A 15,644-nucleotide genomic window follows, 5' to 3' on the forward strand; every position below is an offset into this window, starting at 1 on the left:
AAATGATTTCAATCACTATTTCAAGCATTTTCTACCCCATATATCCCTATCTGCAAGAAGAGTCAAGCCACCACTGTACCTATCTCACAGCACTACAGTACAAGCAAGTAGTAGACAACAGTCTGCACTTACCTGCAGACCACACATTTAAGGTGATTATTAATACAAATAGAAACAACAAGTCCATCAAGTTATACAAGGAGATCAGGAATTTATGCTGTTCCTATATACAATAAAGTTTTCAAATAGAAAAGGCTGTTTTTCAACTTCCTGCTTCCCCCCTTCCTTCCTTGGAAGTATTTTGTGATGCTGAACATTGTCATTGCATATAGAAACCCTACATACAAAAGAGACACATAAGGAAACTCAGAGTCTCCTGGTTCTATTTTGGAAATACATATTCTGTGCTTGAACTGAAATTTGTTTTCTGAAATTTAGAATCAAGACCACAGATATTAATTTTTAGCTTAGCCAAAAGTTTGTCATGGCTCAAGATTTATACTCCAATTTAAGAAACGGAACAAAAGCATCATGACACAGGTCAATAGGCCAGTGGTGCACAGCAAGGTGCATGCCCCCCATCCCCCAGCAAGTGAAGTGAGAATTGCTTAGGGCAAGGGAACTAGTGTTGCTAAGGCTCTGGCATTCCAGCTTTGGGTGTCAGGTGGAACTGGGGTTGGAGAACAACAGTCTTGAGCTTGCCCCTCACCTTATTTGCCAGGACACCTCCATAGGCAGCCCGAGTATGAGCCAGAGGACACAAGAGAGGTTAATCGCATGGGTAAACCTTTGCCATGTAGGAAAGCTAGTTTCATTTGCATGAAGGAATTCACCTTGTAAGAGTATAGGGCAACTGCAATAGAAAACAGACAGAGAGAGAGAAGAAAAAAATTCTAAGCATGAAGAAGGGAATCTGAGAGAAAATATTAATGTTGTGGGACTAGTAAATCCTGCTCTGGATAAAAAAAAAAAAAAAAGAAAAAGACAGTCTTGGGGGAGGAAGGAGAAATAAGAAAAGCAGCATGAAGTTAGTTCTCTTTCAAAGAGACATCTCCAGTTTAATACGCTCTATTTACTCAACATCACCAATGCAAAGACGATAGAGTATTTACTGTTATTGTTTAGGCAAACAGCAGCATGAAAGACAACAGGACTATTTTCAATCAGTTCCAATGGAGACTTTTGCAGTAAAAAAATAAATCCAGAGACAGAGGAGATATGTGGTACTAAGAGGATAGGAAAACTGTAAGATATCTAAAGTATCCAAAGGCAAAAACTTCCTGCTGCCATTTGTGATGGAGTAAACAATTAATTTGTGAAGCTTGTTAAGTGTGCAGGTGTATGGCATACACAGCAGCCTGTTCAAGTAGGTATATTCACAAAAATGATACAGCCTGACATGTACTGAGTCGAATTTGAACTCAAGCAAACACAAACGGTGTGGGTGAGCAAAAGGAAAGTTAGTTGAATATAAAGTATATCCTCAGGCAATCACAACTTGCAAGCAGCCAATTCAATCCATGGCTTTGAAAGCTTTCCTGGACACCTCAGTGATCCCAACATAATGACACCTGCAAACAACTTCAGTTGCCAACTCTTTTTGAAAGGATGATACGCAAAGTGTCTCAGCCAGAATAAGAACTAGCCTCAATTAACTGAACTGTTTTATTCCTACCAACAGGTGACAAAAGTAAGTCATTGCATATGAAAGAAACATTCAGCTGCTACTGAGCACACTGCCACTGTTGAGCTTTTCTGTCCTTCATTTGCACACCAACATCCAACTTTGGAACCAATCCAGGTTGTGCACAGCTTGATTTAAAGGCATTTACAGAGTTCAAGATTAGGATATTTAACAGAACATCCACCACAACTTCAGTGAGCTGTCTGAACAACTACAAGCCTTTGGCACAGAAGAGTTCCCTATGGTGGGTGCAAAGCTCACCTAAGAGCAAGGACTTGCTAGGGGCTACTGCGGACCCACAGAACAAGCACCCACAGACCTCAGCACAAGTCTCGCTGTCATCCAGCCTGGGTAAAAGGCACACTCTGGCCTTACTCTCTCCCCAGGACACAGCAAAAACACTCATACCAAAACCGCTATGAGACATACAGCTACGCTTTTTCCTTCTACAACGAGGAGGGGAAAGAAAGCATGTAACAGCCAAGTTACAATCCCTACACTTGGTATCCAAGTTTCTTCTCATCTTGTACTGGGTAACGAGGTAGGAGTTATGAGGATGGTATATTAGGATCCATTAAGATACTAACTCTGTTGGCGCACAAAGTGTAATCTGCTCTAAGGCACACGTTAAGGTTTTTCCATCTTCAGACCAGGTTCAGAATATGCACAATACGCTCCTGAAAGCTAGGAAGTTGTCTTGTCCGGACTCTCAGTGAGTTTCTCAGTGTACATCGATAACACTGAAGCCCATATGCCTTAAGGAGGCAGAATTTTAAAGAAGGGGGGGTGCGGACAGTGGGGGAATCTTTCAGAACCTGGAAAACTTGTGAGATGTTTCTCCTCAGTTCACAAGCAGTAAAAACAAAGGAAAGAAAAATATTTGAAATACCTGTGAGAACACAGAAAGTGAACAAATACCATCACATTGTCAATAAACTTTTTTTTTTTTTAGTTTAAGCTGTTAGCAACCCTTTACCCACCAAATGAGAAAGAGCAAACCCACAATTTGTTTTCACTCTAAACACCCTCAACAACTTTTTGTTCCTCCCCAGAAACTAAGTAAGATACAAAGATGCTGTTGCTACAATTCTGTGAAACAAATGAGCAAACAAGTTTCATAAGATCAGAAAGCTCGCTAAGTTGCCCTGCAAGCGAGAAGAAATACTAGAGTCAGGTTGTCTTACAGATCCCGATTGTTAAGAGATTTACCTTCTTCACTATCTGATGCACTGCTTTTCTCTGGAAGATTTTCATTCTCATTCAGGTCCAAGGACTTTTCTAAAGACCTACTCCTGACTAGCTTAACAGGTTTTCTTTCTGAGGATGGAAGGGGGCTCTTTATTTGCTTCTCACTTGGGGACTCCTCTACCTGAAATAATAAAGAAAAAAAAAAGCATCAGTACTCACAGACCATTTAAAAAAAGGGAAAGTTATTTTCAAAGAAGAACTTGTGGCTTCCTTTATACAGCTTTCTATCTGCTCAGTTACCACACAGTCAAGAAATAACTTCTCCCGTGTTCTCCTACCCCAGCCAGCCTCCTTTCCTCTTTATTTCAAACTTTCACTTTACCCCAGTAACAACGGACAGACTCACATATCTGTACTGCCATACCTAGAGCTGCCTTAAAAGGGACAGCTTACTCCTCATTCAGGCCCCTTGCACCCTCCTGCATGGTTTGGCCCCCTTCCCTGCATCAACATCAGCATTTATAAATTCATTAACTTGACACAGATCATTTACTTTTTTAATCGATCAGGTTAGTTTTTTCCTACCAGTTTAGCAAGAGGCCCAACAATCCTGAGGGGAAGCACAATGAAATAGGCAGGGCCTCTCTTTTTTCAGCAAGATTAGATCACTTCAATTATTTGTTTGAAAGGTGCTCTTATTTTATAGACTCCATTACCCTTTGACAAAAAGGTTTTAGAAGACTGTCTAGAGCCACCCTACCTAGAAAATATTGCTTCTCAGAAACAAAGCAAAGCAGTATCATTTGCCATCTGCTATATGTAAGCAGGACATCCCCCAAAACATCAGTCTCTGAATCTATAAGCAGGACATCCCCCAAAATATCAGTCACTGAATCAACTATGCAGCTCTTCACCCTAAACTATAATAACTGATGGCTAAGTTTACATGCCATTGCACACTTTAAGAAGTAATTTCTAATGAAGCCATATGCACAAGGTTGTTATATCTCAAAATGCCACTGAAGCAGCTTAGCTACTAGCTACAAATCATAGCTTTCATTCTAAACCTCTCCTCAAAGATCCCATTGCTTCCAGTGGAACAGCTGGGATCAGCCCCACATATGCAGTAGTACACAGACCATAACAAATAAGATCAGGCCTCCTCAACTGAGTGGTTCCAATTCTGCAATACCATCATCCCTGAAGATTATTCAACCACTGACTCAGAAAAGCAAGAGCATCCGCTACTTGAACAGTCATCATGTACTTCTTGTCTTTTTTCAAAAAAAAGACCATTTACTTTTTTGTGCAACTGATGGCCATTATCAGCAGGTGGCTGGCTGGAAAACACAGACAGGCATGAACTTGACTGCAGTACAAGCAGACAAAAATACTCCCTCAAAGAAGAAGAAAAAAAAAGGAAGACTGCATCAGAAAAGCAGATCAACTAACAAATGCTCCTACTGAAAAGAGCTACCATGCCTGAAGTTATACTCAGTCACATCTGAAGTTATACTCAGGAACTAGGACATACATAACAGGAACAGGACAGAACCAACATTTCCACGTTAAAATACTCTACCAATACAGATGAAAGTCAGAAAGGAGCTAGTTATGGTAAATCTCAGACTAAATCTCAACACACAGACAGACCCAGCACAAATCCAAGGAACTCTCTCAGCATTTTGATGACAACTAGGGATCGGGTCAACAAGTGGAGCTCCCACTAGCAGCATAAGAGCAGCCCACCATGCATGAGTACAGCAGGAAAGTCAGGCTCAAGTCAGAAGACTAAAGCAACAGCTGCTACCAAATAAAAGGCTTTTATGAGGTCAGGGAAGAAGAGATTCATGCTGGAGCTTTTGGAATAACTGATGAACTCAACCACAGTTTGCTTGGAGTTTCTTGGGATGGGGCTTTTTTTGGGGGGAGGGGGCAAGGGAGGAGGTGAGTGGGGTTTTTTTGTTGTTTTGTTGTTGGTTTTTTTTGTGGTGGTTTTGTTTGGTTGGTTAGGTTTTCAGGTTGGGTTGCTTGTTTGTTTGTTTTTTAACACTAAAGAGTGATGATTTTAGATCTGTCAGCTGGAATTAAAGATGTATCATTTCTTCCTCATGTACATTTATCTCCTGAGCTCGTCCAGTATTGCTAAGCTTTGTGGTTTTTAACCTGTGAACAGCAGGCTCTGGGACTGTAAGGCCTCCCTACAGAGGGTAGAGGGAAGATGACAGTTGAAAGCATAGGCAATAAGGTTGTTTCCATACTGAGACGAACTGCACTTAGATAAGTAGGCGAGCCATAACTGGTGTTGCACACAGACTTTCTTTAATCAACTATGGACAGCTATTGACAACACTTTTTCCGAGACAGGCCAAGTACTATAGCCAACCCTTCCATTAGTTCAGATCTTCCTTTAAAGAGGGTTTTGGAACTTACTTTGCCTATCATAGAAGTAAAGGAGAGGTTAAGTCTGCTACCCTCTAGTCTTTGGGAGGTGATTAACTGTTTGGGAGGTGATTAACTGTGTGTCATTAGTGCAATGGCTTTTGATAAATACACTCTAAGCACTATTGCCTTCTCCTATTGCCCCTGTGCTTCTACAAAATATGCTGTTATCCTGGGCCTGTGGAGAGAGCGTTGATGCTCTTGAGAATTCCCTGAAACAGTAAGCTGAACAGTTTAGTTACACATTTATCAAGACTTCACTTTTACACCATAAGTAGAGGACTTTTTAAAGGCAATTTATTCAAGGGAGAATCCTAGCATTTTTTCTTTCGTACAAGCCAAATCCCTATGCATTACGCTTACCAACATGCCCAATTAGATTTAGCACCTGCAAGAGACATTTCTGGGAGTGGTTCCCAATAGGCAAACAAAACTCTTACTTTACTAGGTAAAGCAATTATTTTTAAATGGCTTGTTCTTGTGCAAATGAGACTTACAAGTCCAAACCAAGGCTACTTGGGTAGATTTTTAGTTATCCTAAACAGCCCAAATTCCAGCAGCATCCACAGTCCTCCCAGGCCTCCCTTACAGCTCTCCAAAAATCTTGTTTTATAATCCTAGGATTTCCATAAGGAATATTCATAATCCAATTACCTAAGCGTTTAACATCTGACAAACAAATACTTGTGCTGTTCGCTGGATATGAGTCTCTAGCCATTAACTTGAATTTCAGCAAAACTATTTAAAGTTTGCTTAACCTCCAGATCAGTTTTAGCAAGTGACAAAAGCCAGAAGACTTATACAGTAGTAAAAACTATTACAATAACCTCTTTTCTTCTCTCCCCAAATTTTCCAAAGCAGAAATAGCAATTCAGTACCCAATGCTAGTGAAGCTTATAAGAAATACTTCACTGCTTTATTTGCTTTTCCAAGACGTTTCTCTTGTGGTATCTAGTAATCAAAAGGTCTGTACCCTTTTAGGACTATAACTGCACATAGTAGTCCTGTCAACTGTGCTAGACAGTGCACACAACTCAGATACTGCTACTAATGCACTTGCCCTCCTAACCAGCCAAATACCTTCAAAAACTCATACAGTGCCATTAGGGAAACACTCATGCTTGTTCAGTTTTATTAACCCAAGGGATTAAGGGAAAACTCATCTTTACTATACTAAGGGTGGGGTTTTTTCCTTCTTTCTGAAACATTTCCGCAAATTTAAATGAACAAAGGTTTAATATATTCACAACAGACTAACTGTCCTTTGAAGGCAAGGATAACACAGCATAACTAAACTCCAATAAGTCTCATATAGGAGAGAGAAAAGTACAAGATGAGATACTCTTCAATGAAAAATAGCACAAGCAAGAAAGCATAGCAAGTGAACAAAGGCATTACTTTCACAAAGCACTTGCATGAAAATGCACACGCTCCCTAGGAAGGTGAATAAAACATGGTTAGTTTTGTTTTTACAGCTGGGAAAACCAAGGCATAAGCCTCAGCATTTTAGCCAGGTTATGCAGTGAGTTAGTGATAGGACATTGCTGAAACTCACACCAACAATATTCTTATACAGAAGTTTGTTCTACTTCCAAATTAAAAAAAAAACCAAAAACAAACAAAAAAAACCCCATAGAATTGTTTCGGTTGGAAAAGACCTTTAAGATCAAGTCCAATTGTTAACCCAACTGCCATGTTCACCCTAAGTGCCACACCTACACAAATACCTCCAGGGATGGTGACTCAACCACCTCCCTGGGCAGTCTGTTCCAATGCCTGACAACCCTTTTGGTGAAGAATATTTTCCTAATATCCAATCTAAACCTCCCTGGCACAACTTGAGGCCATTTCCTCTCATCCTGTCACTTGTTACTTGGGAGAAGAAACCAACATCCCACCTCACTACAGTCTCTTTTCAGGCAGTTGTAAAGAGCGATAAGGTCTCCCCTCAGCCTCCTTTTCTCCACATTAAACAACCCCAATTCCCTCTGCTGCTCCTCAGAAGACTTCTGCTCCAGATCCTTCACCAGCTTCACTGCTTTTCTTTGGATGCGCTCTGGCACCTCAATGTCTTTCTTGCAGTGAGGGGTCCAAAACCGAACACAGTATTCAAGGTGCAGCCTCACCAGTGCTGAGTACAGGGGGACAATGACTTCCCTACTCCTGCTGACCACACTATTTCTGACAGGATGCTGTGGTCTTCTTGGCCACCTGGGCACACTGCCATCTCACAGTCAGCCAGCTGTGAACCAACACTGCCAGGACCTTTTCCACCAGGCAGCTTTCCAGCCACTCTTCCCCAAGCCTGTAGCATTGCACGGGGTTGTTGTGAACGAAGTGCAGGACCCAGCTCTTGGCCTTGTTGAACCTCACACCATTGGCCTCAGCCCATCGATCCAGCCTGTCCAGATCCCTCTGTAGAGCCTTCCTATTCTCAAGCAGATCAACACTCCCATCCAACTTGGCATCTTCTACAAACTGACTGAGGGCGCACTCAATCCCCTCATCCAGATCATTGACAAAGATATTAAACAGAACTGGCTCCCCAGTACTACCAATACTAAGTGCTGGGGAACACCACTTGTGACTAGCCACCAACTGGATTTAACTCCATTCATCACCACTCTTTGGGCCTGGCCATCCAGCCAGGCTTTTACCTAGCAAAGAGTACACCTGTCCAAGCCACGAGTACACATGTCCAAGCCAGTTTCTCCCAGAGAATGCTGTGGGAAGTGGTGTCAAAGCCTTTACTGAAGTCTAAGTAGACAGCATCCACAGCCTTTCCCTCATCCACTCAGTGTGTCACCTTGCCATGGAAGTAGATCAGGTTGGTCAAGCAGGACCTGCCTCTCATAAACCCATGCCAGCTGGGCCTGATGACCTGGTTGTCCTGTACCTGCTGCATGATGGCACTAAGATGGTCTCCTCCATAACCCTCCCTGGCACCAAGGTCAAACTGACAGGCCTGTAATTCCCCAAATCCTCCTTCCAGCCCTTCTTGTAGGCAGACATCACACTTGCTAACCTCAGTCAACTGGAACCTCCCTGGATAGCCAGGACTACTGATAAATTATGGAAAGTGCCTTTGGTGAACAATTCTGCCAGCTCCCCCAGTACCCTTGGATGGATCTCACAGGGCCCCATAGACTTGAGTGCATCTAAGTGGTGTAGCAGGTCACCAACCATCTTCCCTTGAATTATGGGGGCTTTACTCACTCCCTGTCCCAGTCTTCCAGCTCAGGGGGCTGGATACCCAGAGAACTGGTCTTGCTATTAAAGACTGAGGCAGAGGTGGCATTAAGTACCTCAGCCTTCTCCTCATCCTTTGTCACTACGTTTCCCCCTGCATCCAATAAAGGATGGAGATTCTCCTTAGCCCTCCTTTTGTTGCTAATGTATTTATAGAAACATTTGTAATTGTCTTTTACAGCAGTAGCCAGATTAAGTTCTAGTTGGGCTTTGGCCCTTCTAATTTTCTCCCTGCATAACCTTACAACATCCTTGTAGTCCTCCTGAGTTGCCTGCCCCTTCTTCCAAAGGTTAAACTCCTTTTTTTTCCCCACAAGTTCCAGCCAAAGCTCACTGTTCAGTTAGGTCAGTCTTCTTCCCCACTGGTTTGTCTTCTGGCACATGGGAACGGCTTGCTATTACGCCTCAAACTGCCTTCTTGAAGAATGTCCAGCCTTCCTGGACTCCTTCATCATTCAGGACTGCCTCCCAAGTGATTCGGCCAACCAGTTTCCTAAACATGCCAGAGTCTGTCCTCTGGAAGTCCAAGGTAGCAGTTCTGCTGACCCCCTACTCCTTACTTCTCCAAGAATCAAAAACTATCATTTTGTGATTGCTATGCCCAAGACAGCCTCCAACCATCACATCATCTACAAGTTCTTCTCTGTTTGCAAACAAGTCCAGTGAGGCTACTTCCCTACCAGCTGTGTCAGGAATTTATCCTCCACACACTCCAGGAGCCTCCTAGACTATTTCCTCTGAGAGATATTCTTCAAATTTGAAGATATTAATGTTAAATTTCCGATATGAAAGACTTCCAGACAATCATGAATTCTCAGTCTTCTTTAGAAATTACAATCCCCATGCATTACAGATATACAATCTAAGCACATATGCTTATCAGGTAAAAGTAGTAAGAAAGGCTGTGTCAGCACTTACTCCTGGCACTGCGTGGCTATTGAGTGACTCTCCTTCTGTTTGAAGCGTGGGTTCTCGAACTAAACCAATCATTTTAGGTAGTTTTTCATCCCTTTCTCCAGAATCATCACAAATGTTAGATCTGTCCAAAGCAAAAAGGAAGATATTTTTGGAGACAGCAAATGCTGAAAAATCTGAGAAAACTTCTCATGTCTGATTTTTGCATTCAAACCATGGCTAATATTAAAAACTACCAACTCATTCCTCCTACATCCCACTCAATCTCTCAAGTCATTTTCAACCCCCTAACCACCTCTCAGTAGATTCAGCTTCTGACCATAAGGCTAGTAAAACCAAGCACTGGTGAATCAGAGAGAAAGTGAGTGCTATAAGAAAAAAAGGAAACAGAGATAGCTTAGAACAAATTTGGAAAGAAAATGTTTTAAGAAAGTTTGAGACAATAATTTTTTTTCCTCCACCTCTTATTTCAGAGTTACAAAGTAGTACATTTTTACAGGTAAAAAACCCTAGGAAATATTTAATATTACATCTTTTGAAGCTTGAGTGAACTTAAGGTTTGTTTTTTTTCCCTTACAAACATACTCAGATAACACAGTATTGAAAAGAAACAAATTACATTGTTCAGTTTTGTAGAGCCATACTTAACACACAGATACAAAAATTAAAGTCCCATTATTAGATTGACATTAGCAGTTCATAAGTTAGCTCACATTTGTTACGGAAAAATAATAATAATAAAGGCAACCATTTAAAAAAAAAAATCCCCATACAGTTAGATTATACCAGCCTCCTAATTCAAGCTAAAGACAATGCAAAAATAAGCTAAGACCTCAGATATCAGGATAATAAAGCAAAACAAGTGTTTCAGTCTCCACAGAAGAGAGGAAAACTCTCTGAACATCATATACAGCTCCATTCCATTTATTTCTTCCATATTGTTGAAGGGCATACAGATCCTAACTAGATCCCACCATGAGAAAAGCTTGATATTTAAGCTGTCCTGCTGACAGCCTCAAGTAGATGCAGGGAGAACAAGGTCTTCCTATCTCCCTCCTCTAAAGGGCCTCAGCTGTGCTTCTGCTATTTTACACAATGAACACAATTAAGTTTTTATGCACGCCCAGTTTGGTTCTTTGCATCCTTATATTATAGGTTTAACCTTTCTGGTAAGGCTACTTTAGCACTTTGAAAAGATAATTTTTAAGGAGACTACTTCTCGCTTAGTATTTCAATAAGCTTTATAACCTCTCCTTACCGAGGCTGTCCGTTGTCTTCAGATGATGAGTGGAAGCTCTCCATCTCCTCACTGTTCAGGCCCAGCTCAGAGCCATAGCTCTGGTGCACCAGCTGCCAGAATTCCTGCTTGGTCAGTCTCTGAAAGAAAGCAAGCTAGTCAAGAACTACAGTACAGAACAGCAAGGCTCAGGAGTAAAACAGTAAGAAGTTTGAATTACGCCACAGCCTTTAACCTCAATTCTGACAAGGACTGAAAGCATTCAGGTATCACATTTCAGTATTGGATTTCAGCATTTTGGGGAACTGTACTCCTGTCTGCTCCATATTCCCAACCCACCACTGTTCAACCAATAACACCAGACATGAGAAAAATTGTTATTTCAAGAAAATAGACAGTTGTAGCCACTACTTGCTTCTTCACGTGTTACCAAGGTCTTCACAGATATCTTCAACATAGCTCCCTCTTGAATTTCACTCAATACAGCACAAGACCAGAAACTAGTAGGCAGCCAGGCACTCCCTCTTTGATCTTGGACAAACTGCTTAATAGATACACGCCTCTTTCCTGAGGGTGCTCAGAGCACTTTTACTCAGTCACTACAGGCAGCGGTGCCTAGGTCAGCCAGCTGTCCACTTTGCCAAGCTGGGACAGGAGGTCCTTGCTTTGGAACAACACCAGAATCCCCTTACAGAAAAAAAAAGTTGCTTTTGCTCAGTGTTACCCTGACTCATCACTAGCTACTCTTCTCCTTTTCTGTAACCTCTCTGCCCTGCTCTGTGAATGCCCACAGCTACTGGAATACATTTAAGTTCTCTTGGATCATCAGGAAAGTCAGGAAGTGAAAGCAGTATGACAAACTCATATCGGCAATGTAAGCAACTAGTTTCAAAGTCCACTTCAGCTGTAAAGGGCCCCCCCAAAAAAAACCCTCAAACCACAAACAGAAAGGAAATAAGGTTTAGGATTTAACAGAACTCAGAGCGCAATACTAGCAATCTTTAAAAAGAGACACCACACTGGAAAATGTGCCTCAGCCACAATCCATATTGATCAAGGGAACAGAACCGTGCTAATGAGGCAGTAACACAAGTACGGCGTACTATTTGCATGAAGTGATCACACGAAATACCCGTGCATTATTTAAAGGACTTTTAAATGATCCCCTCGGTCGCCTTCCTCCACCTGTGGAGCGTCACGCTACCCGCGACCGCAGCAGGGACAGAACCGCTGACCCACAAGCAGCGGGGATGCCGATGCACTCCCACACGCACCCCCAGCGTACTCCCCCCGGGGCTGCCGCCCCCCTCCAGACCAAACCCCGACAACAAACCTGCCGCTTCTCCCCGCCGGCTGCCGCCCCGCTCCCGGGACGGCCCCGGCCCCGCCGGCAGCCGCCGCGCTCCCACTTCCTGCTGCTGGGCGGCGGGGCCCGCCCGGGGCCGCCCGCCTCCCCCTCCACCCCGCTCCCCGCCCGGCGGCGGGGCCCGGGGCAGCGCCTTCCCCGGGGGGTGGGGGAAACGGGGGGGCATCGCCACAACGCTTGTCCCCATCGTCACGACACCCACGGGAGCCCCTCTGTCACCTCGCTGCGGGATCCCCGCAGTGCATCGCAAGGGAGCCTCTCCCTCCAACCCCACCCCCAAACAAGGGTCTCACTAGGAAAAAGCGTGAGAGGGTCAGGGCAAGCCCGACCCAGCTCAGGGCATGGCTGCTCTCAATTGCTCTAAAGAGTGTGGTAGGTTTTTTTTCCCTCGGATATATTTTCCAACACAACAAGGTTTCAGGCTTTTCAGAAAGCAGCTGGCACAAGCATCCTACTGGTAAAGATCAGTTTCAAGGTGCTTAATCTTACCGAGGACAAAGTAAACATTAAAACACAAAACACACAGATATAAAGCAAGGGTCAGAACAGCTAATGCCAGCCTCTCTCTGCGGTGGGGGTTTGTCCTACAAAGCAATGTACTGCTAAACACACACGCACCTTACTTTCCCCAGGCACGCCGTACTTTGGAGCAGCAAACTGACAACCACCACCAGCTACCTACAGCTGTTTTAATTAAATGTCTAAAAGCAGGAGTAGGCACTAGATGGCTTCAAAATACGACTGGGGCGTACCTTTAGACAGCACACATTTCAACCAGCAGTTAAGGGACAGAAACAAAGCCGCTTTCACTTCTGTTGCCCAGTATTGCCAGCACCTTTATTTCCAGTCACAAGAAAATAACTGGGAAAATAATTAGCTAATGCTGCTAATTAAATTCACTAGCACATTCCCCACCAGTCTGTGGGCAAATCGGGCTGCCCTTGCACAGAGAGCTTGCTGGCTTGAGGAAAGGAGAGAAACCAAGCTACGCTTTTTAGGACTCTATAAAGCTGTTTCCTGTGGTTTTGTGAAGCCAGTGTTACCGACTTTGGCTTCTAAAACAGGATTCTTGCACTCCACTCAATTATTCCTAGCTCAGTAAGATATAATAAGTTGTTAATGGTCACAGCCTAAGATCAAAACAGACTTGCTTTGTTGTATCAGAAAGGATTAGTTCTGAAGGCAAAGGGCACAAATTTTCTGGGTCAGACTTCTGCTTCTGAGAGGATGGTTTGAGAAGCTCTGAAGCTTGAAAGGCTGAATCTAAACATGAATTATTTTGCTCACTCAAGGTGATGGTCTATGCTGGTCTTTTCCTCAGCTCTCTTTGTATACAAAAACAAAGACTACAAAAAGCAGCTGGGACTCGTTTTTATCTTTTCAATCTGGAGCATAAAACATCAATATTTTGTTTCACGCTAGACAAAGTGGTGGTATGTCACAAGCAATACTATGGACTATCACTGACATAAGGCTGCTGTTTTTTACCCCCTATGGACAGAAGCAGAAGTAAGAACAAGACACACTGTACAGGTTTACTCCAGAGACAAGCTCCCACCACATTTCCACCAGGCAACTCTGATGTGGAATTCTGTCTGATCGCTTGTTCACAAGGAAAGATAGCAAACTCCCCCTCTAACTGCCCAAACATGAAGGTTGGAATAAACCCGAGCCCTCTTTGATCTCTAAAACAACCCTCATTGCACACAAAGCTGCAAATAAACATCTCTCTCACAACCGTCCCAAAGAGCTGCCAAGGAAAGCAGAACTGCGGTCGGGGTAGATGTTTGCCACAAGAAGCTCAGCTCATCAGAAATTCTGTTCCCTTCTCACACCTCCAGACTTACCTGCTACAATGTCTCTGGAGACAAGTGCAAATCTCTACCCAGCAAAGCATAAGAAGAACAAAAGGAAAATAAATCCAGCTCCAAGGAAGAAGACTCATGGGAATTGAGACTAAGTTAAGATCTTGTTCCACTAGAAATAAGGAGCACTGTGTTTGTTTGGGATTTGAATGACCTGTCTAATTAGATTTTAATTTGTTCCCTCTCCCTTAAACTGTAAGGATATTTGACACCCATAAACTTCAGGAAAATAAAGCAAAACTATAAATGGCATTGCTTTTACTGTGAATAACAGTCATTAGTAAACTTGTTTTACTAATCTGGAAAGTCTGCTGCAAAACAGAAATTTTGTCTGATTTTATAATCTTATGCATTATTGAAAGCCTCAGTGTGGAAGCAGCTATCTGTTTTATCAAGACCGGTGTCATGTCTCTTCCAGACCTACATTAATGACTCCTTATTTTCCATGATGCTTCTCCTTCAACCAGGAGCATTTAAAAAACAATGGCAAGGTAAAAGCCTAAGAGGCTCACTCTGACCACATTTTGCAATAGGAAGGTGGGGGGGGGAACCAACGTGGAATATTCCTTGAAAGAAAAAAAGTTTTTACATGGACATTTTTTAAAAATAGCCTAAGAAAGGACCATCTTAAGAGGAAGGTATCCAGTGATTTCCAAAGGAACCAAAGTTGAAGGGCACCAAACGCAGAGTACTGTACTCTAGGCAAGATCTGAAGGAGACGCTATGAGCCAGAGAATTACAACTCAGCTAAGGGGACCAGGAGTCCTATCAGAACAGTGACACAAAGCTAGGGGAGAGCATCATGATGGCCAAAGTAAGCTTAGGCATGGAGTACCATGTCAGCATTTACTGTTTCTCTTACACAGCGCAAGTCATTTCTAATAGAAAGGTAGATTTTACAGAAGACTACTTCTTCAACTGTCTAGGACACACGATACGTAAGTACAGGGCAGAATGGCCACAAGATGGAGATCTGGGAAAGGGCACGCTAACCCCACCAAGCAGTTCTTCAGGGGGTGAAAGCTTAACATACGTCATGTTAAGCAGACAGGTCACTCTTCAGAGGTGAGAACTCAAAATATGAAATCTATGCCAAGGAACCACTGAAGAGGGCAGAATCAGTGACTGAAAGTGACCTCTGCACAAACATGATTTGAAGCAACTGCAATTCTGATCCCCTGGATCCAAATTCTACAAATTTGGGAACATCTACCATCAGGTGGCGCAAACCAGCACTGCGAGAGCTGCACTCAGTTACGCTTCTGACAACAGCAGAAGGATTTTATTTCATAATTTAACAGTTGGATGTCATCTCCAGGTTTTGCAGATGTACTCCAGATAACAAAGTTATCCATAGGCTTTATCCATACTTAGTATTTGCAGAGGAAACATTAAAACCAGCTCCTTTTGGAACTGGTTCCAGAGTGAGACTTGGACTTTTTTGCACACAAGTCTTAAATTCTGACAGGATCCCTTTGACCACTGGAGCCCAGAAACACCAGGTTTCACGTACTCAGGTCACTGCATACCACACCAGAGCCTCAGATGTATGAGATCTTTCAAATGTATGCTGTCCCTGCCATGGAGGGGCTGGGAAAATGCCACAAAACTGCTTGGATGCACCAAGGGCTTTCTAGCAAGCAGGTCAGTGGACAGCTCTCACAGATCCAGCTCTAACTACAGTTTCTACTTTCACCA

At 43.0% G+C, this 15,644-nt stretch overlaps 1 protein-coding gene across 1 annotated transcript in view; it reads right to left on the minus strand.

Annotated features, from left to right (window-relative positions):
* GRAMD1C (GRAM domain containing 1C) overlaps positions 1–15,644 on the minus strand; it is a 57,438-nt gene that overhangs the window by 13,917 nt on the left and 27,877 nt on the right. The window contains 3 exon segments of the mRNA XM_086770783.1: positions 2,894–3,053; positions 9,482–9,602; positions 10,737–10,855. Of these exon segments, the coding sequence (XP_086626909.1) occupies positions 2,894–3,053; positions 9,482–9,602; positions 10,737–10,855 (400 nt within the window).

Source organism: Chlamydotis macqueenii, chromosome 1 (genome assembly GCF_036417535.1).
Source record: "Chlamydotis macqueenii isolate bChlMac1 chromosome 1, bChlMac1.mat, whole genome shotgun sequence".
NCBI lineage: Eukaryota > Metazoa > Chordata > Aves > Otidiformes > Otididae > Chlamydotis > Chlamydotis macqueenii.